At 44.0% G+C, this 25,199-nt stretch overlaps 3 protein-coding genes across 3 annotated transcripts in view; all 3 read left to right on the top strand.

Annotated features, from left to right (window-relative positions):
• The window catches only part of LOC105748736 (zinc finger protein 304-like), a 10,739-nt gene extending 498 nt beyond the window's left edge, over positions 1 to 10,241 (top strand). The window contains exons 2-3 of the mRNA XM_033411863.2: positions 4,658 to 4,784; positions 6,105 to 10,241. Of these exons, the coding sequence (XP_033267754.1) occupies positions 4,658 to 4,784; positions 6,105 to 7,744 (1,767 nt within the window). The 3' untranslated portion in view covers positions 7,745 to 10,241. The remainder of the gene's footprint in view (positions 1 to 4,657; positions 4,785 to 6,104) is intronic.
• LOC105747723 (zinc finger protein 501-like) overlaps positions 1 to 25,199 on the top strand; it is a 62,057-nt gene that overhangs the window by 492 nt on the left and 36,366 nt on the right.
• Positions 1 to 25,199, top strand: part of LOC101286412 (zinc finger protein 501-like) — a 25,690-nt gene extending 491 nt beyond the window's left edge. Inside the window, 3 exon segments of the mRNA XM_049703305.1 lie at positions 10,879 to 11,432; positions 13,911 to 14,037; positions 15,374 to 25,199. Coding sequence (XP_049559262.1) covers positions 11,418 to 11,432; positions 13,911 to 14,037; positions 15,374 to 16,647 — 1,416 coding nt within the window. The 5' untranslated portion in view covers positions 10,879 to 11,417 and the 3' untranslated portion in view covers positions 16,648 to 25,199.

The following is a 25,199-nucleotide window of genomic DNA, read 5'->3' as shown; positions in this document are numbered from 1 at the left end:
TTATTCATTTTTGGCTGCATTGGGTCTTTGTTGCTGCGCGCGGGCTTTCTCTAATTGCAGAGATGGGGGCTGCTCTTCGTTGCGGTGCGCGGGCCTCATTGCGGTGGCTTCTCTTGTTGTGGAGCACGGGCTCTAGGCACGTGGGCTTCAGTAGTTGTGACATGCGGTCTCAGTAGTTGTAGCGCACAGGCTTAGTTGCTCCGTGGCACGTGGGATCTTCTCGGACCAAGGCTTGAACCCGTGTCCCCTGCGTTGGCAGGCGGATTCTTAACCACTGCAATGCCAGGGAAGCCGCCTTCTTGCTATTCTTTTTTTTAAAAATAAATTTATTTATTTATTTTTGGCTGTGTTATGTCTTCGTTGTTACACGCAGACTTTCTCTAGTTGCGGCGAGCGGGGCCTACTTTTTGTTGTGGTGCGCAGGCTTCTCATTGGGTGGCTTCTCTTGTTGCGGAGCACGGACTCTAGGTGCGCGGGCTTCAGTAGTTATGGTGTATGGGCTTAGTTGCTCCGCAGCATGTGGGATCTTTCTGGACCAGGGCTCGAATCCGTGTCCCATGCATTGGCAGGCGGATTCTTAACCACTGCGCCACCAGGGAAGCCCTTGCTATTCTTGATACTTTTGCCAACTACGTGGAAATTATTCCACGACTGTAGTTTACCTTCGCTCAATTGTTTTAAAACTTTTTATGAATGGAATCAAGTAAATATTATGATGTGTTTTCCTTCATTTGCAAAACATGGCGTGACTTTACTCATGTTTTTCATAGCTGTCCGTTAATTTTTATGTGTGTGTGCAGTATTCTTTACTATGGATATATGAGTAAAATGTCCTTTGAAATTCTGCTGTTGAAGGCTTTTTTGTTTTGTTTTGTTTTGCTTTGTTTTTTGGTCTGCTTTCTGTATTTTTTTTTAACATCTTTATTGGAGTATAATTGCTTTACAGTGGTGTGTGCTTTCTGTATTGATAAACATTGCTACTGTAGTCATATCTGCCATGTCTTCTGGGGTATATCAAGCATACATTTGTCTAGGGTATATGTTAAAATTATTATTGTATTTAAATGAACATTTCCACTTTTTGATCTTGTTTTGCTCCATGTTACTAATTTTAGCTTAGGTCTTTGAATGAGATGATTCTACTTAATCTATTCCATAGTTACATTTTTTAAAGGAATAGTTTATTTATTTATTTATTTATTTATTACTATTTGGCTGCACTGGGTCTTAGTCGCGGCACACAGGATCTTCATTGTGGCATGTGGACTCTTCCTTGTGGCATGTAGACTGTTATTTGTGGCATGTGGACTCCTTAGTTGTGACATGCAGAATTCTATGTTGTGGCATGTGAACTCTTAGTTGCGGCACACATGTGGGATCTAGTTCCTTGACCAGGGATCAAACCTGGGCCCCTGCATTGGGAGCGCTTTACCCACTGGACCACCAGGGAAGTCCCCCTTAGTTACATTTTGATACACACTTATTATGTATTAGGTAAACTTACAGTCTTACATTGTACGTCCACTTAGAGAGTTTGTGCTTTTTCAGTGATTGTACTCATAATAATATATATTTTACTGTTAAGTTTTCTTACTCTGGTGGTATTGGAAGAGAAAATGATTAAGAAATATCTTGTTAAAATACTTGTTTGAAGGGGGACGAAGTGAATCATTGTGAGGGTAATAAGTTATAAGGCTTCAAATCCCTTTCAAGACGTTTAGAAAGCAAGAAGATATTTCCATAGAGGATGGAATAGAGGTCAGGTTCTATAGCTTGTTTCCTTTCTCTTAAGATTATTTTATTTTACTTTACTTTTACTTTACTTTTTTCCCCACCATGCTGCTTGTGGGATCTTACTTCCCAGACCAGGGATCAAACCTGCGTCCTCGTCAGTGAAAGCACGGAGTCCTAATCACTGGTTTGCCAGGGAATTCCCCTCTCTTAAGTTTAAAGTATCAGAAATGACAACCGGTTATCCCAAACTGCTGAAGGACAAGCACTTTTACTCTGATTCTAGCAACAACCCCTTTATCACAGATTCACTTTGGATGTGAAGCCAGTAAGCGGTAGTTCCATTCTCTATCACATGCGAAAAAAGCATTTAGGAAATTACAAATAATCTCTGAACATTTGTGGGGGAAAAAATGGATATATCAAAGAATAGGAATAAATGAAAAAAGTACATGTTCTTGAATCTTATTATGTAATGTTATAATAATTTCAAATCAGAACTTAATCTATGGATTATGTAAGTTGGAATTTTATATAAAACAATTTTTAACATAACCAAAGTAAAATTTGAAAAGGAAGTATAAAAACTCCTTGTCAGCTGTTATGGCCAACTACAAGTCACAAGAAGAGCAAAATGCGTTATTGGCAAGGGAGAGACAGAATAAGGGAATCAAATGCAAGTGTCAGAAATAGCTGTACATGAAATGAGTCTTAATTTTGATATTTGTGGCTTAGGGCTATAATAGTGTTATATATCCTGGCACAACCATTTCTTTGCCAACATGATCCTGTATTCTTTTTTCTCATTGGGCTCCAGTCACACTGTCCTCATAGATGGTAGTCAAACATGCCAGAGGTGACTCTGACAAAGAGTCTTTGCACTTGTGTTTTCCACTTCTGGAAAGCCTTTTCTCAAGATATCCTCATGACTTTATGGCACAACTCCAAAATACTTTCTGCCCTCTTTTACATGCTTTGTTTTTCCCTTAAGTATTTGCCTTTGCCTGAAATATTAAATGTTCACTCACTAATCTTCTTTTTTGTCTATTTTGCTGATGAGAATTAATATTACATGGCCCTAGTCTTCCCACAGATTCCACATTCAACAGAACCACTTATGAACACTGCACCAGTGAGTGTAGGTGTCCTGAAAGTATTTTGCTGTCACTCTTCCTGGACTTGGTGGCTGTAGACCCTAGAGAAACCCTCAGCCCAGGTTTCCAAGTCCAGGCCAGAGGTTATATGGACAGATTCCCATTTTTAGCAGCCAGTGGACTAGGATGTGAAAGGTTGTCTTAGGTACGGGGGTAGTACGTACAAATGTTTGAGGATGAGATTGAGATGGGAGTGTTTTAGGACTTGTAGGTCTCTGTTAATGTCTGGTGAGAACAGAGAACAAGGGGGACAGAGTCAGGCCTAGGATGGTAGCCTGAGAAGTTGGGTTTTTGTTCTGAGAATGATGGCAGATATGGAATTTTTGGAACAGGGGGGAAAAGTGATGTGACGTAGGTTTTAAGAGGTTACCTCTGGCTGCAGTGTGCACAGCAGATTCGGGGGAAGGAAGACAAGGAGATAATCAAGGAGGCTCTTGTAATCATCTAGAAGCACATATGTTGTGCCTGGACGAGAGTGACAGATGTAGAGGTAAGAAATACTTGGCTTCTGGATTTGTTTCTTAAGTAGAGGTGGACCAGATTTTCTAATGTGGAGGGCTCACAGATGACTCCAAAAGTTTTTTTTCCTTTGCATCTGGAAGGGGGTATGTGCCATGAACTGGGATGGGGAAGTCAGTGGTAGGAGTCATTTTCAGTGAGAATATTAGGAATTGGCTTTTGACTGTGTTGAGTCTCAAAAGTTCCATTGACTCCCAGGTATAGGAGACAACTGGCTGAACATGCAGCACTAGAGTGCTGGGGGAGGCTTCAGGATGCCCTTATGGGACAAAGGAAGAGACTTGGGCTGTCAGAAAGAACTACAAGAGCAGTGAACATCAACGGGAAGGTAGGGGGTAGGGAAAGTCCAGCGGGTGGCCCAGGTTTTTATGGGGGAGTGGCCATGGAATTAATGCAGAGGGAAAGCAGTAATGGAGGTGAAGTGATAGCAAAGTCAGGCTGGTGCTTATTTCTCCTCCTATGCACTGACCAGACTTTTGTGGTGGAACTTGGGGAGTTTCTGTCACAATGTCAGATGAGTTTTACCTAAGGTGTGTCAAGTGGGTGTGGATTTTGAATGGGTGTTATACGGACAAAGATTGTAACTGTTGAAGAGACATAACTTGCAATATAAAAGTGGAACCTGACCAGGCGTATTTAGATCTGCATGTTTTGACTGAGGTTAAAGTTAGGAACAAGGCCTGGTGGGGAAGCATTCAGAACAGGGCTGGGGAACCGCCAGTGGAGAGTTGGGGTATGGCGGGATCCTGTTGCATTGGCAGGAAGTTTCTGATGCTGCCTGCATAAGGGTATGTGAGGAGGCAGGAGACATGCCAATTTTGTGGGCCAGGTGGTGGTGATGGGTATCAGATGTATGAGGAGTTAGCCAGTGAGTAATATGCATGTGGGGAAGGTGTGTGACCAAATTGCCCCTGAGCCCTCATACCAGGAGTTTAAGAGAGGACGATGAGCCCAAGTTTGTTTGTGTCTAGGAGACATGATCCTGGGGCCTCTCAGGCTGTTGTCTTGCTGGAGAGGGAGGGAGCCCTGAATACCAGGCCAACAGCTTAGATGGCATCTATCTGTCCACCTGCCTGTTGTTGCTGAGAGTTGTACCTAGTGCTCAAGGAAGTATGAAGAGTTATTAGATACCAGTGCCCTTAAGTTAGGGAGCTGGGGAGGATGATGAACCCAGAGTGAGTATGGGTTAGGGGTACTTATGGGGTCCTGGGGAGAGAGGCTGCTTATGTACACATCTGTCCCCATCATCACAGGGCTCTGTGACCTTTGAGGACGTGGCTGTGTACTTTTCCCAGGAGGAATGGAGGCTTCTTGATGAGGCCCAGAGACTCCTGTACCGTGATGTGATCCTGGAGACCTTTGCACTTGTTGCATCATTGGGTAAGGCCCTCACACCTATCCCAGCATCCTGGGCAGGTCTCTGTCTTTCCCCTTTTTTCCAAGGACAACTCTGTTCTTTTCACAGCTAGACAGTGACCACATCTCTATTACTGCTTCCTTGTCAGCTGTGCTGTTGGTGCCAAGGCTGAGTGAGTGTATATACAATCTCCTTTCAGAAGTATCCCCAATACCAGATGCTCTGAAAGTTTTTCAGCGAAGATTTTCTGGGTCAAATGACTTGGAATTAGTTCAATGGGTTCCATTAGTCTCAGCCACTCCCTGTTAAGTTGACTCTGTAGACCCATACACCACCATGCTCCAGGCTGTGCCCTCTAGCTAACATTTCCTGGGGTCTCTATTTCAGGAATTGTTGGGACTCAATGTGGTAACTGTTTGTGGGGTCCACTTGGCTGTTGCTGTGAGACCTTCCTCAAAGATTTTTTTTGTGATACTATTTTTCTTTCCTGAGGTTGTTTTGGGATTGGTTCCCCCTGGGCCAGTACTGAGCAGTCGTGTCTTTCACTTAGGACTTGCATTTTCTAGGTCCCATGTTGTTTTCCAGTTCGAGCTGGGAGATGAACCCTGGGTACATGACAGAGTGGACATGACTCCAGGCACAGCTAGAGAGACCCAAAGTGGGACCCACATTGGTGATTGGCATCAGGAGGAGGAAGTGATATCATGGCTGGGTTCAGATCATATCAGGAACACGTCCTGTGCCCCACAATGTTTTAGGACCAAGGCCAGTGACTGTGTACCTCATTTCTATCTTTCCTACCCATTCTTGATACTTTGCTCCTTCTGTCATTTCAACTCTGAATCTGAACCCAGGATTATCCCTCACCTCTCTGTCTTCCACTCTTTATTGGTCTTCTCCATCATCACTCTGATGTGCTCTCCAATATTGGCCTACATTAACATGTCATGAGTTCCCCCCGTATCCTTAAAATAGTCCTTGAACACTACCTACTCAGTGACAGTCAGATTTTCCTGAGCCTGGACAAACATTTCCACACAGCACATGTGGCACCAGCAGCCAAGGCCCTGGTGAAAACCACTCCCAGAGGAGTGAGTTGTGGACCCCAGCTCCTCTGTGTGTTCCACTCCATCCTGTGTCTTTCACCTGGTGTGTCATCCATGTTCTGTGACATGTAGAGGCCCAATACTGCACAGCAGTCCTTTCATAACCTGCCCCAGCTCTCTTGTCCTGAAAATAGTCCCATGGATTTATTCGTTTCTATGTCAGCCGCATATTTGTAATGGGGCTGCATCCTTCTACCAAAATCTACATGAAGTTCACCCACATTTCTCTGCTTTCAGGGTGTTGGCATAGAGCAGAGGATGAGGAGACACCTTCTGAGCAGAAAGTTTCTGTAGAAGTGCCACAAATAAATACTTCAAAGACAGACCTGTCCACCCTGAAGTCCTATCCCTGGCAGAGGTTCTGCCTGTACTTAGAAGGAGGTTTGCATCTAGCTGAGGACCTTGGCACAAACCATGGTCAGAAACTGTGTGGGGCAGGTGTGAACTTTCACCAGCACAGTGGAGAGGAACTCTTTAGAAGACATGTGGGTAAGACCTTTATGAAGAGCCACACAGTCCATGCATACAAGAAGTCTTTCACATGCCAGGAGCCTGGGAAGGATTTCCCTGGTACCTCTGGCCTTCTCCAGCAGCAGGTCACTTCACCAAAAGACACCAAGTGTGTAGAGGCCTCTCACAATGGACAAAGGCAGTATAAATGCCACGAATGTGGGAAAGCCTTCTGCCGGAAGTCTAGGCTTGCTCAGCACCAGAGAGTCCACACTGGAGAGAGACCTTATGAATGTGATGAATGTGGGAAAGCCTTTGGCTGTAAATACATACTTGTTCAGCACTGGAGTGTCCACACTAGAGAAAAGCCTTATGGGTGCAGCGAATGTGGGAAAGCTTTTAGCGACAAACACACACTTGTTCGGCACCAGCAAATTCACACTGGAGAAAGGCCTTACAAATGCAGTGAATGTGAGAAAGCCTTCTGTCGCAAATACAGACTTGCTCAGCACCAGAGAGTCCACACTGGAGAGAGGCCTTATGAGTGCTGCGAATGTGGGAAAACCTTCACCCGTAAACCCATACTATTTAAGCACCAGAGAATCCACACTGGAGAAAGGCCTTATAAGTGCAGTGAATGTGGTAAAGTCTTTAGATGCAACTCCAGCCTCATTACTCATAGAAGAATTCACACGGGGGAAAGGCCTTATGAGTGTAGAGAATGTGGGAAGTTCTTTAGCCAAAGCTCTCAACTTATTGTGCACCAGAGAATTCACACTGGAGCCAAGCCTTATGAGTGCAGTGAATGTGGGAAAACCTTCACCACTAAAAGCAAACTTGTTCAGCACCAGAGAGTCCACACAGGAGAAAGGCCTTATGAATGTGGAGAATGCAAGAGAGCCTTCAGCTGTAAACGCATGCTTGTTCAGCACCAGAGAATCCACACTGGAGAGAGGCCTTATGAGTGCAGTGAATGTGGGAAAGTCTTTAGGTACATCTCCAGCCTCATTAAACATAGAAGAATTCACACTGGGGAAAGGCCTTATGAGTGTAGTGAATGTGGAAAGTTCTTTAGGCAAAGCTCCCACCTTAAAGTCCACCAGAGAATTCACACTATAGCAAACACTTATGAGTGTAGTGAATGTGGGAAACATTTTAGCCAAAACTCTACTCTCATTTTGCACCAGAGAGTTCACACTGGAGCAAAGGCTTATAAGTGCAGTGAATGTGGGAAACGTTTTAGCCAAAGCTCTACTCTTATTAAGCACCAGAGTTCACATTGGAGAAAAACCACGAGTGCACTAAATGTGGTGATTTCTTCAGCCAAAACTCCCAGCTTACTCAACACCAAAAAGTTCATGCTACAGAAAGGCATCGCCAGTACAGGAAATGTGGAAAATTTTTCTGTCAAAGTCTGCTCTGACTGAGCACCAGAAACTTAACAGCCAAGATGGACCCTATGAGTGCAGTGAACGTAAGAAAGCTTTCAGCTGAAGGTCTAACCTCATTCGTCACCAGAAAGTTCCTACTGGAGAAAGGCGTTCAAATGAGATGAGGAGAGCAGCGAATAAGCTGTCTCCTTAGTTAATACATCATACTGAATAGACTCTCTGAGGGAGTCATCAACTGGAAGTTGAATGCCATACATATAAACAGCTCTAGTGTGCAGATTGCCTATGAGTACCAGGTTCGTAGGGAGCTTTTAAGGAGCTATGCTGTACTTTCTGACTTAATGTCACTGTGAGTTTCTTACATCACCCAAGTGGTAGATCCCCATTCTTGGCACCAGCCACCTCAGTGTGATCAGGGTACGTAGACTTTTGTGCTCTCTTATCCCATTAGAAATGCATGAATAGCCTGAGCACTTGGGTGTTGTCATTCTCTTTGGTCCTGCCAGGACCAAAGCAGCTTTGACCAATGGAATCCAGTCTCGGTTCTGCTGGTGGCTCACAACTTATTTGGTGGCATTGTCTCATATCATGCTCAGGGTAGGTTTTTCAAGGTCTAAGTCACTCTGTTTGGGAACTATTTGCCTCAGTTTGCTCCACTCTATACCATAATGAAGACTATTTAAGCCACCTTTCATCTTGGGGTTTGTTCACTTTCAGACTGGTGTTGAGAACCAAATTGGACTCTCAGGATGATGAGGAACTGGTTTTGTGAGTGTTCCAAACTTCTTATACCTCAATGAGGATAGTATCATGGCAGAGAATAGTTTTCACTCCAGTTTTGGTCCAATCTGTTGTCCAAGGCCTCCTAGGGTAGACTGCAGGGTTCTGTGGGACTAATGTTGAATTCTGGATGTCAGAATTTTTGGTGGGTCCTGAGGTCACCTGAGATGAGGACAGTTGTGAGAACCACCAGTGATTTTTGGAGCAACATGAATGGTTCTCTTTTTCACATGGGATATCACGTCATGCCCCCAGTACTGTTCAAGAGAAGAAATTCTCTAGGTCCAGCTGGAAAAGAGCCATGTGCCATAATGTGCCCAAAGTGGTAGGCTGGTGTTCCTGAGTGTTATATTACAGGCATCAGGTGGGAACCATATTTCATACAGAAACACTCATGGAATTAATAGGGACTGAGAGACAAGCAAACAAGAAGGGATGAGCCTTTTCTAAAGTTTCATCCACAAATATTCCAGTGACTCTGTCGCTTTAGGATAAAGTGTTTGAAGACATTCTCAGGAGTTCCAGAGCTGTTCCTCTCCTCCTGAGCCCCTAGTCAGTGTCAGATTGAATAATGTAAAGGTTTTAGGAATCAGCATCTGCAAACAATTTATCTCAAGGCCATTGCTGCACAGTGAAAACAGTGAGGAATGAGAGTGGAAATTGTGTAGTCCAGGCATGTGAATTTTAGTACCCAGGCAGAGTTCCTGGATAACTTAAGTGGAAAGAACTTTCACTGCTCACAAGTCTTCTTTGCTACTGCTACAGATTCCCTCCCATGGGCAAGGGGATGTGATGGGGTTAATGTGAGGTTGCCAGAGTTCTACTGAAAAGGAGATTCAGCAAAGAGATTAAGATTTTTATTTGAAGCCAATTTCTATTGAAATTTAATTAGCTGTATAGTTGGTATGCACTGAACAGAACATACCTAAAATGCACAGCTTGGTAAGTTTTAGTACTTGTAAAGCCACGGAACCATCATAATAACAAACATCTGTCACTGCCATATCTACTTTCTGACATCTCTCTCAGGGCTTTCAGGCAACTACTATTGACTGACTTTTCTCTCATTTCAATTAGTTAGTGTTTTCTAGACTTTTAATATTATTGGAGCCTTAATGTTTACTTTTGTGTTTGTCTTTTTTTATCTCCATGCATAGTTACTTTGAGAATCATCTAAGTTGCCGATGTGAATAATTCACTTTTTTCATGATAATATACTGTTTGGATATACCATTACTTCACTGGTATTGATCTGTTAAAGGATGGCGTTTTGTGGTTTCCAGTTTGTCTCACAGATAAGCTTACTATTAGCGTACATAAAATCCTTTATATGAGCACATGGTTTCATTCTAAAATGAATCACTGTACCCAAATGCATTCCCATTGACAGTATGGGAACATTCCAGTTCCCCTGTGTTCCTCACCAGTACTTGGTTGGTATGGTCAGTAGTTTGAATATTTCCTGTTTTAAAAGCATGGAGACATATCTCACTGTGGTGTGATTGCATTTCCCTAATGATTCATGATGTTGAACATTTTTGTGTTCATTTGCCAAGTGTATATCTTCTTTGACAAAATGTCTGCTTTCTTATTAGTAACTGAGAAGTTAATAAATGTGTTGGAATTTGACTTTTCTTCGGTGACTTTGCTGGGTGGAATAGGTATTTGTACTCAACATTATTACTATGTATACTCATTATTAAGATACTTCTATTACTTTAAGCCTAGACACTTAATAAAAAAGCCAACCGACCCTTCATTGTTGTGTGTGCCAATTTCCCTGGTATGAATACTCCAACTGTGGGCAATTTCAAACTGTGTGTATGAGGTTATTACTGAACCGGAGGCACAGCAAGCCAAACTCTGAGATGCCAAGGTTTGCTGGGGAGTATTTCATTCACAAGGCAGGCAAGTGAGAACACAGAAGAACAATTCTCAGATCCACCCTCCCGGTGGCAAGGTGTCTGTGATATTTAGGGGATAAAGAGGCAGGGTGGTCTTAAGTGTGGGGAAAGGCCAATCAGAGTTAGAGAAAAGCGAGGTAATTGGTGTATACAGGTGTGTTTCATTACATGCTTCTTCACAATGCATGTTTAGAAGTGGTGTCCATAAGTGGACAACGTCACTGGCTCTACTCTTTTCTGAGGGAGCCAGAGAAGCAACAAATTGTCCCCCTGCTTCTGGCCGCCCCACATTCCTCCTTTGTGTTGTCCACCATGGCCCTGTCTGGATCCTGACCTAACACAGTGAAACTCATAAATTGAGTCTACAGCTTTAGCCTACATCCATTGGAAGAGCAATAATACAGCGTTAATTAGACCCCAACTATGGATGGATGCACTTTGTGTCTGAGTGACAACCTGGTATCATCTGCCCATTTGGTTTTGTAGGTTTGGGGAACAACTCATATATTATGTCCGTGTACCTCTCTGTGATCATCAAAGACTACATGAAAATCTGGTGCGTCCCTTTTAAGAAGCGTGAAACCTCGCCCCCTTCCTCAGAGCCTCACTCCCAGCAACCCTGGCAGAGAGGCGGCACCTTTCCTGGAGGAGGGGAGCACCGCCCCTTGCCAGGTCCTGGAGGCCTGTGAACTACATTACCCTGAAGGCTCTGCGCCCGTTCTTCGGCGCCCCTGGACCAATAAAGGCTCAGTAAAGAGGCACTTCCGAGCTAGTGGACTGCGTCTGGGCGGCTTTTCCGGCGTCTGCCGTGGTCGTCATTTTGTAAACTCCGATGTGTTCAAAGGTTAGCAACGCAGGGCCGGCCCGAGGTCAGGGAGTCAGGAAGGAACTGTGCCCGCTGCTCTGAGCTTAGTCTGAGGCTCGGTGTGGTTGCTCTTTGGCCTGACTCTCTCCCGGGTCCGGGAGGGGCGTCCGTGCTCGGGCCCCACCTTCGCCCACAAACTCTAGCGACGGCGACAGCCCAGATGTGTCGGATTCAGGTAAATGCTGCGTCATCCGGGCCTCACCCAACTCTTCTCATTCAGCAGTGTTTTATTTTATCTGTGTTCTCTTACCAGTGTTCTATAGTTATTTTTATTCCCCAAAACCTTGGTTTTCCGGATTTTCAAATATGACCTGCGTGGAAAAAGAAAATTGCAGAGAACTTCAATGTGCAGTTCAGTAAGCTCTAAAACTAATATCCGTTCACCACTCAGGTCAAAAAATGCGATATAAATAGGACCCCCAGAAGCCGCCTGCGGGGTTCTTCCAAAACAATTATCCGCATCCCCCCAAAATGAACGTACTGGCTGATGTTTCAAGTAAGCATTTTCTTTCTTTTCTTGATAGTTTTGCCAACCATGTGGGAAATATTTGATGATTCTAGTTTTGCTCGCTTGTTTTAAAATTTTTTATGAATTGAATCATGTAAGAATTCTGTGTTTTTCTTCATTTGCACAATATGGTGTTATTTTACCCATGTTTTTCGTGAGTATCCATTCATTTTTCTTTCTATGAAGTATTTTATAGATATTACTATATGATTAAAATGTTTTTATAGATCCTCTTCTTAAAGGCTTTTCTTTGTTTATGGTTTTGGTTTGCTTTTTTGTTTGGTCTACTTTCGTATTTATAAACTTCGTACTGCAGTCATATCTGCTATGTGTTCTGGGATATATAAAGAATGCACTTGTCTAGCGTGTATATTAAAGTTACTATTATATTTAAATGAACATTTCCACTTTTTGATCTTTTTTAGCTTCAAGTTACTAATTTTAACTTAGTTCTTTGAATGAGATGATTATACTTAGTCTTAATCTACCCCATAGTTGTATTTTCATACACACTCATTGTGCATTAGGTAAACTTAACAGTTTTACAGTATACAGGCACTTAGAGGGTTTTTGCTTTTTCAGTGATTTTACTCTTCTAATAGTATTTATTCTACTGGTACATCATTGTTCTCTGGTGGTATTGGAAGAGAAAATGATTAAGACATCTTGTTAAAATCCTTTTTTGGAGGGGGATATAATGAATCATGGTAAGGTTAAAAAGTTATAATGCTGGGAATCCCTATCAGGATGTTTAGAACCCAAGAACACATGTTTATGTAATGAGGGTGCAGTAAAGGTCAGGTCCTGTAGATTGTTTCCTTTGTCTTAAGTTTAAAGAGTTATCAATGATGTCCAGTTATCTCAAACTACTCTGATTCTAGCCACAACCTCTTTATCACAAATTAATTTTCTGGTGCCATTTCCTTCTTGTTGCTCCCTCTCTCTCCCTCTTTTTTTGGCTGTACCATGCGGCTTGCAGGGATCTTAGTTCCCTGACCAGTAATCATACCCTTGCCCATGGCAGTGAAAGCACCAGGTGAACTGGGTTTCAGCCATGTTGAGTCTCAGATGTTCCAGTGACTCCCAAATATAGGAGAAAAGTGGACAGCTGAACATGCAGTGCTAGAGTGCTGGGGAAGGCTTCAGGATGCCATTAGGCAACAAGGGAAGAGAGGCAGGCTGTCACAAAGACAGACAAGAGGAGTGATCATCAGCGGGAAGGTAGGGGGTAGGGAAAGTGCAGCAGGTGGCCCAGGTTTTTATGGGAGATTGGCCATGAAATTGATGCAGAGGTAAGGCAGAAATGGAGGTGAAGTAATAGCAAAGTCAGGCTTGTTCTTATTTCTTTTCCTATGCACTCACCAGGATTTTGTGGTAGAACTTGGGGAGTTTGTCACAACGTCAGATGAGTTTACCTAAGGTGTGTCAAGTGGGTGTGGATTTTGAATGGGTGTTATATGGGCAAAGATTGTAACTGGTGAAGAGACATAATGTGCTATATGGAAATGAACATGACCAGGCGTATTTAGATCTGCATGTTGTGACTGAGGTAGAAGTCATGAATGAGGCCTAGTGGAAAAGCCTTCAGAAGAGGGCTGGGGAACCGGCAGTGGATAGTTGGGGTACAGTGGGATCCTGTTGCTTTGGCAGGCACTTTCTGATGCCATGTGCAGAAGGGTATGTGAGGAGGCAGGAGACATGCCAATTTTGTGGGCCGGGTGGTGGTGATGGGTATCAGATGTATGAGGAGGTCCACTGAGTAATATGCATGTGGGGAAGGTGTATGAAGTAATTGCCCCAGGCCCTAGTACTAGGAGTATAAGAGAGAAGGATGGGGCTAAGTTTGCTTGTGTCTGGGAGACATGATAGTGGGTACACTCAGGCTGTTGTCTTGGAGGAAAGGGAAAGGGCCCTGCATACCAGGCTCACAGATTACATGGTATCTCTCTGTCCACCTGCCTGTTGTTGCTCAGGGTTGTACATACTGATCAAGGAAGCATGAAGAGTTATTGGGCCCCACTGCCCTCTAAGTCACAGAGCTGGGGTGGATGGTGAACCCAGAGTGAGTACAGGCTGGGGTTAAAAGTACTTATGGTGTCCTGGGGAGAGAGGCTGCTTATGTACAAATCTGTCCCATCATCACAGGGCCCTGTGACCTTTGAGGACGTGGCTGTGTACTTTTCCCAGGAGGAATGGAAGCTTCTTGATGAGGCCCAGAGACTCCTGTACCATGATGTGTTGCTGGAGACCTTTGTACTTGTTGCATCATTGGGTAAGACCCTCACACCTATCCCAGAATCCTGAGCTGCTCCCTGCCTTTCTTTCTTTTTCCAAGGGGAAGTCTGCTCTTTTCACAGCTAGACAGTGGGCACATCTCTATTAATGCTTCCTTGTCATCTGTGCTGTAAGTGCCAAGGCTGGGTGAGTGTGTAGATTGCCTCCTTTCACAAGGAGCCCCAATACCACCTGCTCTGAGGTTTGTTCAGTGAAGATTTTCTGCTTCAAAAACTTGGAATTTATTCAGTGGGTTCCATAATTCTCAGCCACTCCCAGGTACGTTGACTCTATAGGCTCATGCCATCTCTGTGCTCCAGCTTCTGTCCTCTTTTAGGTGACATTTCCTGGGTGCTGAGTGTACCAGGCATTGTTGTGAACCAACATGGTCACTATTTGTGGGGTCCACTAGGCTGTTTCTATGATACCCTCCTCAATGAGTATTTTTGTGACATTATTTTTCTTTCCTGAGGTTTTTTTGGGGGGATTGGTTGTTCCCCTGGCCAGTACTGACCACTCACCTGTGCTATCTTTCCCTCAGAAGTTGCATCTTCTAGGTTCCATGTTGTTCTCCAACTGGAGCTGGGAGGAGAACCCTGGGTACGTGACAGAGTGGACATGACTCCAACCCCAGCTAGGGGGGCTCAAAGTGGGCCTGGCCCTGGTGATTGGCATCAGGGGGAGGAAGTAATACCATGGCTGGGTTCAGATCATATCAGGCACATGTCCTGTGCTGAACACTGTTTTGGTGCCAAGGACAGTGACTGTTTTTCTCATATCTATCTTTCCTACCCATTCATGATACTTTGCTCCTTCTTTCATTTCTACCCTTTCAACCCAGGATTACCCCTCACCTCTCTGTCTTCCACTCCTTATTGGACCTCTCCATCCTCACTCTGCTGTGCTCTCCAATATTGGCCTACACTTAATGTGTCATGAGGTCTGCACCTATTTATAAAATACTCCTTTTATACCAGCTACTCAGTGACAGTCGGATTTTCCTGGTCCAGGATACAGCTTTCCACACAGCACACAAATGTCACCAGCAACCAAGGCCTGTCAAAACTGTTTCCGGAAGAGTGAGTTGTGGACCCGCGGCTCCTCCGTGAGCTCCCACCACCCTTGTGTCTTTTGTCTGGTTAGTCCTCCCTGTTCTGTGACATGGAGAGGCACAGTGCTGCACAGAGGCCCTTTCCTTAACATGCTGCCAGCTCCCTTGTCCAGAAAATAGTCCCATGGATTTATTTCTTGGTACATCACACACATATTTGTGATGGGGCCGCCTCCTTCTTCCAAAATCTACATGAAGTTCATCCATATGTCTATGCTTTCAGGTTGTTGGCATGGAGCAGAGCACAAGGAGATAACTTCTGAGCAGAATGTTTCTATAGAAGTGCCACAAATAAATACTTCAAAGACAGACCTGTCCATCCGGAAGTCCTATCCCTGGGAGAGGTGCTGCCTGGCCTTAGACAGTAGTTTGTGTGTAGCTGAAGACCTGGGAACAATTCCTGGCCAGAAACTGTGTGTGTCAGGTGTGAAATTTCACCAGCACAGTGGAGGGAAAATCTTTAGAAGAGACATGGGTAAGACCTTTATGAGGAGCCACATAGTCCATGCATCCAAGAACTCTTTCACATGCCAGGAGGCTGGGAAGGATTTCCCTGGTAGCTCTAGCCTTCTCCAGCCACAGGTCACTCCACAAAAGGAAGCCAAGTGTGCAGAGGCCTTTCACAATGGACATAGCCTCTATAAATACTATCTATGTGAGAAAGCCTTCAGCTGCAAACACAAACTGGCTCATCACCCGAGTGTCCACACTGGAAAGAGGCCTTACGAATGCAGTGAATGTGGGAAAACCTTCAGCTTTAAAGGGATACTTGTTAAGCACCAGAGAATCCACACTAGAGAAAGGCCTTATGAGTGCTGTGAGTGTGGGAAAGCCTTCAGCTGGAAAAGCTCGCTTGTTCAGCACCAGAGAGTCCACACCAGAGAATGGCCTTATAAGTGCAGCGAATGTGGGAAAGCCTACAAACACAAAAATTCACTTGTTAAGCACCAGAGAGTCCACACTGGAGAATGGCCTTATAAGTGCAGTGAATGTGGAAAAGCCTTCAGACACAAAAAGTCACTTGTTCACCAGAGAGTCCACACTGGAGAATGGCCTTATAAGTGCAGTGAATGTGGGAAAGCCTTCAGACACAAAAAGTCATTTGTTGAGCACCAGAGACTCCATGTTGGAGAACTGCTTTATAAGTGCTGTGAATGTGGGAAAGCCTTTATTTCTAAAGTAAACCTTTGTCGTCACCAGAGAGTCCACACTGGAGAAAGGCCTTATGAATGCAGTGAATGTGGAAAAACCTTCATTTATAAAGACAGTCTTGTTCGGCACTGGAGAGTCCACACTGGAGAAAGGCCTTATGAGTGCAGTGAATGTGGAAAAGCCTTTAGCCGCAAAGACTCACTTGTTAAGCACCAGAGAGTCCACAGTGGAAAATAGCCTTATAAGTGTAGTGAATGTGGGAAAACTTTTTTTAAAAAAATATTTATTGTTTGGTTGATTGATTTAGCTGTGCTGGGTCTTAGTTGCAGCACCCTGGATCTTTGATCTTTTTTGCGGCATGCAGGATCTTTAGTTGAGGCGTCTTCAGTTGAAGCCCCTGGGAAAACTTTTAAATAGTGACCCACTCACACTTGTTTGGCACCAGTGAATTCATATTGGAGAAAGGCCTTATGAGCGCAGTGAAAGGGGAAGTTCTTTAGCCAAATCTCCAACCTTATTGTACACCAGAGAATTCACACTGGCACAAAGACTTCTGAGGGCAGTGAGTGTGGGAAGTGATTTAGCCAAACTGCTCTCGTTTTACACAAGAGAGTTTACACTGGGGAAAGGCCTTATAAGTGCATTGAATATGGGAAACATTTTAGTCAATACTCCACTGTCATTAAGCACCAGAGTTCACACTGGAGAAAAACCATATGAGTGCACTGTATGTGGAGGATTCTTCAGCCAAAACTCCCAGCTTACTCAACACTGAAAAGCTCATGCTACAGAAAGGCATCGCCGGTACAGCAAATGTGGAAAATTTTTCTGTCAGAGTCTGCTCTGACTGAGCACCAGAAACTTAACAGCCCAGATGGATCCTGTGAGCACAGTGAATGTAAGAAATCTTTCAACTGAAGGTCTAACCTCATTCATCACCAGAAAGTTCCTACTGGAGAAAGACCTTCAAATGTGATGAGGAGAGCAGCGAATGAGCTGTCTCCTTAGTTAATACATCATACTAAGTAGGCTCTGTGAGGGACTCATCATCTGGAAGTTGAATGCCATACATCTGAACAGCCCTAGTGTGCAGATTGCCTGTAAGTTCCAGGTTCATAGGAAGCTTTTAAGGAGCTATGCTCTACTTCTGACCTGTGCAGGGCCCTTGCCATATTTAATGTCACTGTGAGTTTCTTATCTCTACTAAGTGGCAGATCCCAATACTGGAATCAGTCACCTCAGTGTGATCAGGGTAGGTTGGCTTTTGTGCTCTCCTATCCCTTGTAGAAAAGCATGGATACCCTGAGCACTTGGGTTTTGTCGTTCTCTTAGTTCCTGTCAACTGCCTATGACAGGACCAAAGCAGCTTTGATCATGGGGATCCAGTCCATTTTCTCCTGGTGGCTCACAGTGGTTTGCCTTCTTTGGTGGCATTGTCTAATACCATGTTAATGGTGGATTTTATTTAGGTCCAAGTCACCCTGTTTGGGAATTATCTGCCTCAGTTTTTCTGCTCTATGCCATAATAAAAACTATTATTTAAGCCACCTTTCATCTTGGGCTTTGTCCACTGTTAGACTGATGTTGAGAAGCAAATTGGACTCTCAGGATGAAGAGGAGCAGGTTTTGTGGGTGTTCCAAAGTTTGTATACCTCACTGGGGATAGTATCATGGTGGAGAATAGTTTTCACTAATTTGAATTGTTGTTGAAGGTTTCCTGGGGTAGACTGCAGGGCTCTGTGGGACTAATGTTGTGACCTGGATGTTAGAATTTTTGGTGGGTCCTGAGGTCACCCTGAGATGAGGACAGTTGTATGAACCACCAGTGTTTTTTGGAGCTGCATAAGTTCTCTTTTTTCACATGGAATGTCACATCATGACCTCAGTACTGTTCAAGAGAAGAATTTCTCTAGGTCCAGCTGGAAAAGAGCCGTGTGCCATAATGTCCACGTGTGCTATGATGTCCGTAATGTGGTAGGCTGGTGTTCATGACTGTTAGATTACAGATATCAGGAGGGAACCATATTTGGTACAGAAACACTGGGAATTAATAGGATATGAGAGACTAGCAACAAGAAGGGATGAGCCTTTTCTAAAGCTGCATCCATGAATGTTCCCATGACTGGCTGTTTAGGATAAGGTTTTTGCAGAAATTCTCAGGAGCTACAGAGCTATTTCTCTCCCCCTGAGCCCCCAGTCTGTGTCAGACTGAATAACGTAAAGGTTTTAGGATTCCTATAGCATCTGCAAATTTTTTCTCTGAAGTCCACTGCTGCACAGTGAAGACAATGGGGAATGAGAGTGGAAATCATGCAGTTCAGGCATGTGAATTTTAGGACCCAGGCAGAGTTCCTGGATAACTTAAGTGGAAACACGTTTTATTGCTTGCAAGTCTTCATTGCTGCTGTGACAGAATCCCCTCATGAGAGTAGGAGAGGTGATGGAATTGAGCTGTGGTTGCCACAGTTTTACTGAAAAGAGATTCAGAAAAGAAGTTCAGATTTTTATGTGAAACCAATTCTTATTACAATTTAATTGAGCTGTATAGTTTGTATGCATTGAAATGAACATACCTAAAATGTACAGCTTGGTAAATTTTAATACTTCTAAAGCCATGGAATCATCATCATAATAACAAACATCCATCATTCCCATATCAGCTTCTGACATCTCTCCCAGGACTCTCAGGTAGCTAGTATTGATTTACTTTTTTTTTTTTCCCCCAGCTATGCTGCACAGCTTGTGTGATCTTAGTTCCCCAACCAGGGATTATACCTTGGCTGTGGCAGTGAAAGCACAGATTTCCAATCCCTGGACTGCCAGGGAAGTCCTTTGATTTACTTTTTTCCCATTCAATTAGGTAGTGTTTTCTAGACTTTTAATATCACTGTGATCTTTTTTTTTTTTTTTTTTTTTTTTGCAGTACGCGGGCCTCTCACTGTTGTGGCCTCTCCCGTTGCGGAGCACAGGCTCCGGACGCACAAGCTCAGTGGCCATGGCTCACGGGCCCAGCTGCTCCACGGCATGTGGGATCTTCCCGGACCGGGGCATGAACCCGTGTCCCCTGCATCGGCAGGCGGACTCTCAACCACTGCGCCACCAGGGAAGCCCCCATCACTGTGATCTTAATGTTTACTTTTGTATTTGTTTTCTTCTTTAACGATGCATAATTATATTGAGAATCATCTAATTTGTCTACATGAAGAGATCATTTTTTAAATATCTGAAAAATGTACTGTTTAAATATGCCAACATTTGACTGTTTATCCATCTCTCTGTTAAAGGATGAGGTTTTGTGGTTTGTTTCCAGTTTGGCTATCACAGATAAGCTTACTATGAATGTGTACATAAAATTCTTTATACGAACATAGGGATTCTTAGTCTAAAGTGAGTGGCTGTACCCATTTGCATTCCCATCAGCAGTATGGGAGCATTCCAGTTCCCCTGTATTCCTTACCAGAACTAGGTTGGTATGGTCTGTATTTTTAATATTATCTGTTTTAAAAGTGTGGAGATGTATCTCACTGTGGTCTGATTGCATTTCCCTAGTGATTCATGATGTTGAACATTTTTGTGTTCATTTGTCAGATGTATGTCTTCTTTTTAGTACGTAAGAAGACAATAAATGTGTTGGAACTTGACTTTTCTTCAGTGACTTTGCTGGGTGGAATAAATGTTTCTGCTATTCACAACATTACTCACCATGTGTAGTCCTCATTATTAGCATAGTTTCCATTACTTTAAGTCTAGACAGTTAGTAAAAAGAAAAAAAACCCGGCCAACCCTTGATTATTGCATTTGCCAATTTCCCTGGTATAAATGCTCCAACCCTGGGCAGTTTCAAGCTGTTAATATGAGGTTGTTACCAAACCAGAGTCAGATCAAGCCAAGTGAAACCTCTGAGCTTCCCACAGTGAGACCATGGGCACTGCTTCCTTTCCTGGTTTCCTGGCATGTGTGTCATTGGTGCCAGCACTGGGCTCTGTGCACTGTATTCCTTCTCTCCCAGCAGTCCCATCCTTGCTGCTCTGAGGTCTTATAAGACAGGGCTCAGAAATCTTGATGTTTGTGTGAAAGATCCCACCAGCCTTCCCTGTCCCTGGTTGGGTGACTCTGTCCAGAGGCATGGAACCTTGGTGTCCCAGGCCTTCCACTGTCCTTTGCTGACAGACTCTGGGACCTGCTTATGCCAGGATGTTCACATACTGACCTGGTCACTACTTGAGGGGACCACTGGCTTGTTTCCTTTAAGACCTTCCTTTAATGTCCTTATAATTTTAGAATGTGTGATCTCATGGGACGGGGCCCACTCCCTTTCCCTGTCTTTCCTCTTTGACTGGCCTCCTCAGGCCCAGGTGGTTTCTCACCTTGAGCAATAGGAGGGCCCTGGGTGCCTGACAGGGTGGATGTTTTTCCTGCAGCATCAAGAGAGGCTGAAATGAACGTGGCCCACGTGCGTGGGGGTGAGGAAATGGTGAGGTATCAGAGCTGGGTTCCCATCACACCAGGCCTGTGTCCTATATCCACCAGTGTGTGGTACCAGTGACAGATTTCAAGAGTTTCTACCTTTACTTTCTTGTTGATGTTTTTTGTTTTGTTTTGTTTTATAAGTTTATTTTAGTTTATTTATTTATTTTTGGCTGTGTTGGGTCTTCGCCACTGCGTGCGGGCTTTCTCTAGTTGGCGACGAGTGGGGGCTACTCTTCATTGCAGTGCGCTGGCTTCTCATTGTGGTGGCTTCTCATTGCAGAGCATGGGCTCTAGGCGTGCAGGCTTCAAGCAACAAGAAGCAGGCTTCAGTAGTTGTGGCATGCGGGCTCAGAGCACAGGCTTAGTAGTTATGGCACATGGGCTTAGTTGCTCTGCGGCATGTGGGATCTTCCTGGACCAGGGATCAAACCCAGGTCCCCTGCATTGACAGGCGGGTTCTCAACCACTGCACCATCAGGGAAGCCCGCTGTTGATGCTGTGACTCTTCACTTCTGGCCCTGGTTCTCACCCATTCCCTTCCACTGCTCCCTTTGCAGTGCTGTCAACATTGACCTGCACTTAAAGTGTTGGGATATGTGCATGTGTCCTTAAATACTCCTTGTAGCCCAGCTGCTGTGATGCATTCAGACATTCTGGGTCTGGACACAGCCTTCTACTCATTGCTCACCAGTCACCAGTAGCCAGGCTTTGTTGAAAGGTAAGTTGAAGACCCTTCCTCGTGTTCTTACCCATCGTCTGTGCTCTGCCATCAGATGAGCTTCCCAGGCTCAGCTCTGCACAGCAGGCCTTCCTCACACAGGCTCTGGCCCCATGCATCTCAACAATCTTAAGGACTTACTGCTGGGTGTGTCTGAGACACATTTCTGCTGGGGCCACGTTTATTGGCATGTCTCTCCTTTCAGGTTTTCAACATGGAGCCCAGGATGAGGAGGCGCTTTCAGAGAAAGGTGATGCAGTTATAGAGTCACAGGTCAAGACTCCAAAGCCAGGTCCATCTATCCAGAAGTCTCATTCTTTTCTTTTCTTTTTTTAAATTAATTTATTTATCTTTTTATTTTTGGGTGCATTGGGTATTCGTTGCTGCACAGGCTGTCTCTAGTTGCAGCACTCAGGGGCTACTCTTCATTGTGGTGGCTTCTCTTGTTGTGGAGCACTGTCTCTAGGCACATGGGCTTCATTAGTTGTGGCATCAGGGCTCAGTAGTTGTGGCTCATGGGCTCTAGACTGCCTGCTCAGCAGTCGTGGCATGGGCTTCGTGGCTCCGCTGCATGTGGGATCTTCCCGGACCGGGGCTCAAACCCATGTCCTCTGCATTGGCAGGAGGGTTCTTAACCACTGTGCCCCCAGGGAAGTCCCAGAAGTCTCATTCTTAATGTGATGTGTGGCCCACTCTTGAAAGACATTTTGCGCCTGGTTGAGTATGATGGGACACAGCGCGAGCAAGAGGTGTACCCGTGTGGTGAGTCTTTCCCAGCACCAAAAGGAGCCGAGTAGGAAGAAACTCCCCAGATGGGATGAAGGGAGGACTTCATTGGTGAAGAACTGCAGCTTTCACGTGGCAGAAAGGACCTTGACGTGCTGAACGGGAGGGAAGGACTTTCCGGCCAGTTCAGGCCTTCTCCAGAACCAGGCCCCTCACACGAGGGAAGACATACAGTGACATGGAGGGCAGGGAGACCTTTGAAAGTGGATAGAATGATTACAAGTGCAGTGAATGTGGGAAAACCTTTAGCCATGAACACATACTTGTTGAGCACCAGAAAAACCATTGCAGCGAAAGTGGGAAGACTAATCAGACCATTCCATGTGGTTCAGCACCAGAAAATCCACACTGAAACCAGGCTATATGAGCACCTTGGATGTGGAGGGTTCTTTACACGAAGATCTGGCCTCATTTAACACCAGAGAGCTCACACTAGGCCAATGTCTTATGAGTGCAGCCAGTGTGGGAAGCACATTAAAAGACCACTTTACGCTCATTTTTCATCAGAGCGTTCACATGGGAGAAAAGCCATATAAATGCAGTGAATGTGGGAAAAGTCTGGTCTGATTTAGCGCTGGGAAGTACTGCTATGCAGGTGTTTAAAATTTTTTTAAATTGTGATACAATGCTTGTAACATAGCATTTACAGTCTTAACCATATTTAACTGTAAGTTTATCGGTAATAATACATTCACCTTTTGTGCAGACAAATATTCAGAAGTATTTTCATCTTATAAAACTGAAAGTAAACCCATTAGACAACAACTCCTCATCCCCGCTCTCTTATCCCCTGACAACAACTATTCTACTTTCTATCTATGAATTTGTCCACTCTGGGTACCTTATATAAGAGTCATAAAGGTTTTCTCCTCTTGTGGCTGGCTTATTTCACTGAAGACAATGTCCTCAAGTTTCATCTGCGTCCTAGCATGTGTCAGAATTTCCCATCTTTTTTGAGTGATTAGTACTCCATTTTATGTATAAGCTACTTTTTCTGTATCCCTTCATCAGTGAGCTCTTGGGTTGCTTTCACTATTTGGCTATTGCGTATAATGCTGTTGTAAGCACAATTGCACAAATATTTCTTTGAGGCCCTGGTTTCTGTCCTTTTTAGGTATGTTTCCAGATGGAAAATTGTTGGATCATTATTTCAATATGTAAATTTCTTGAGGAACTAAGGGGCTGTTTTCCATAGTAGCTGTACCATTTTACACCGATACAGCTATATCATGTAAGGTGCATGTGCAACTTCATTCTTTTATGTATGGTTATCTAGTTTTTTCAACACCACCTGCTGAAAAAACTCATTTCTCTTTGAATGGTCTCTGCACCCTTTAAAAACATCTGAGTATGTATGCGAAGGTTTGTTTCTGTGCTCTTTTATTCCATTCTCCTATATGTTTGTGTATGTCAATAACACAGCATTTTGATATATACTTTTTAAGTTTTTGAAAGTGGTTTGACTCAGTTTTGAAGCCCTGGCAGGAGAAGAACTGTCCATTCCCCTTCTAGAACAGCTGATGAAGCCCACAACCCCAACCACTTTCCTTATCAGGCTCTCATTCTCTGGACTACCAGACACGAAGGTGTCAGACATTTAGTGATAGCTCCTATGTTCTGGAACCCATACAATTATTCAAAATAGCCAATCCACAGACAGCTCATGAAACCTAGCTAATCCCATCACTCTTGACAAATATAAACTGCCCACCACAGCTCCAGCTTTCTGTTAATCCTGTCCCTGGGCTCAGCCCTCTTTGTTGGCCTGTCTAACGTCTTTCATTCTGAGCTGTAAGTAACAAAGTGTTCTGTCTTTCATGTATCCCAGTATCATTGTGCTGTGTATTCCACCATCAAGAAACTTTTGGTCTTACAGAACTATTCCACACCCAGCAGGGTATTAGGAGTACGGCAGATGTTGGACAGTCTTCAGCCACTAGTCTGTCTCCATTCAGCACAAGGAAGCTCACACTGGAGAAAGACGTTACACGTGCAGCCACTGTGCTCTTGGCTTTTTAACATAATAACAGATGTAAGCTCTGGAGATTAGCCCCTGTGAGGGAGATATCCCCCAGAAACTGCATCTTGTACATCCAGACGTCCTCACTGGGAGATTCACGGTAAGGGCCAGGTTTGTGGGAAACTGGTGAATTCTGTTGCACTTTCAGACCTGCCTGGGGCCGTCACTGGAGTTCTGTCACTGCCCATGTGTATTATAGAAGCCACTCTCCTGGTATTAGCTGGCAGGGATTATGGTCACTATAGTTAGTAATACTGTATTGGGTGTTTAAAACTTGCTAAGAGTAAATCATAGAAGTTCTCAACACAAAAAAACTTATGTAACTATGAGGAAAACGTGAAGTAGACCTATTGTGGTGATCATTTTGCAATATAAACCAATACTGAATCATTATGTTATACATCTGAAACTAATAAATGTTATATGTTAATTATATCTCAATTTTTTTTAGAAAGCAGAGAGAACAGATTGCTGTAGTCTCTTGCTTTTCCTGGAGTATTCGCCAGCCATTTGAGCCCTTTGGTGAGATCTCATGCCCACCCCTTTGATTTGTTCAGGTGTGGACATCACCCACTTTGGACAGAGGACTCCATCAGCTGTTGGCTGGCAGCTTACAGAGGTTTCGCTTGTTTCAGGGTCATTATTGATTGTCTTATGACATTCTTGACAGATTTTTTCGAGCCTCAATTTTACCCACCCTAGGAACTGCTCACCTTGCTGGGTTTTGCGATAAAGTTATTATTGGGTGTTTTTCTTTGTTTCTTTCTTTTTTATTGAACTACAGTTGATTTGCAGTGTTGTGTTTATTACTGGTATACAGCAAAGGGATTCAGATATATGTATTTTTTTCCCATATGGTTTATCACAGGATTTAAAATAAACAAATAAATAAATTTAATTATT

Source organism: Orcinus orca, chromosome 20 (assembly GCF_937001465.1).
Source record: "Orcinus orca chromosome 20, mOrcOrc1.1, whole genome shotgun sequence".
Taxonomy (NCBI): Eukaryota; Metazoa; Chordata; class Mammalia; order Artiodactyla; family Delphinidae; genus Orcinus; species Orcinus orca.
The sequence above is the reverse complement of the archived record's forward strand: the minus strand, read 5'-3'. Positions and strand labels throughout refer to the sequence as shown.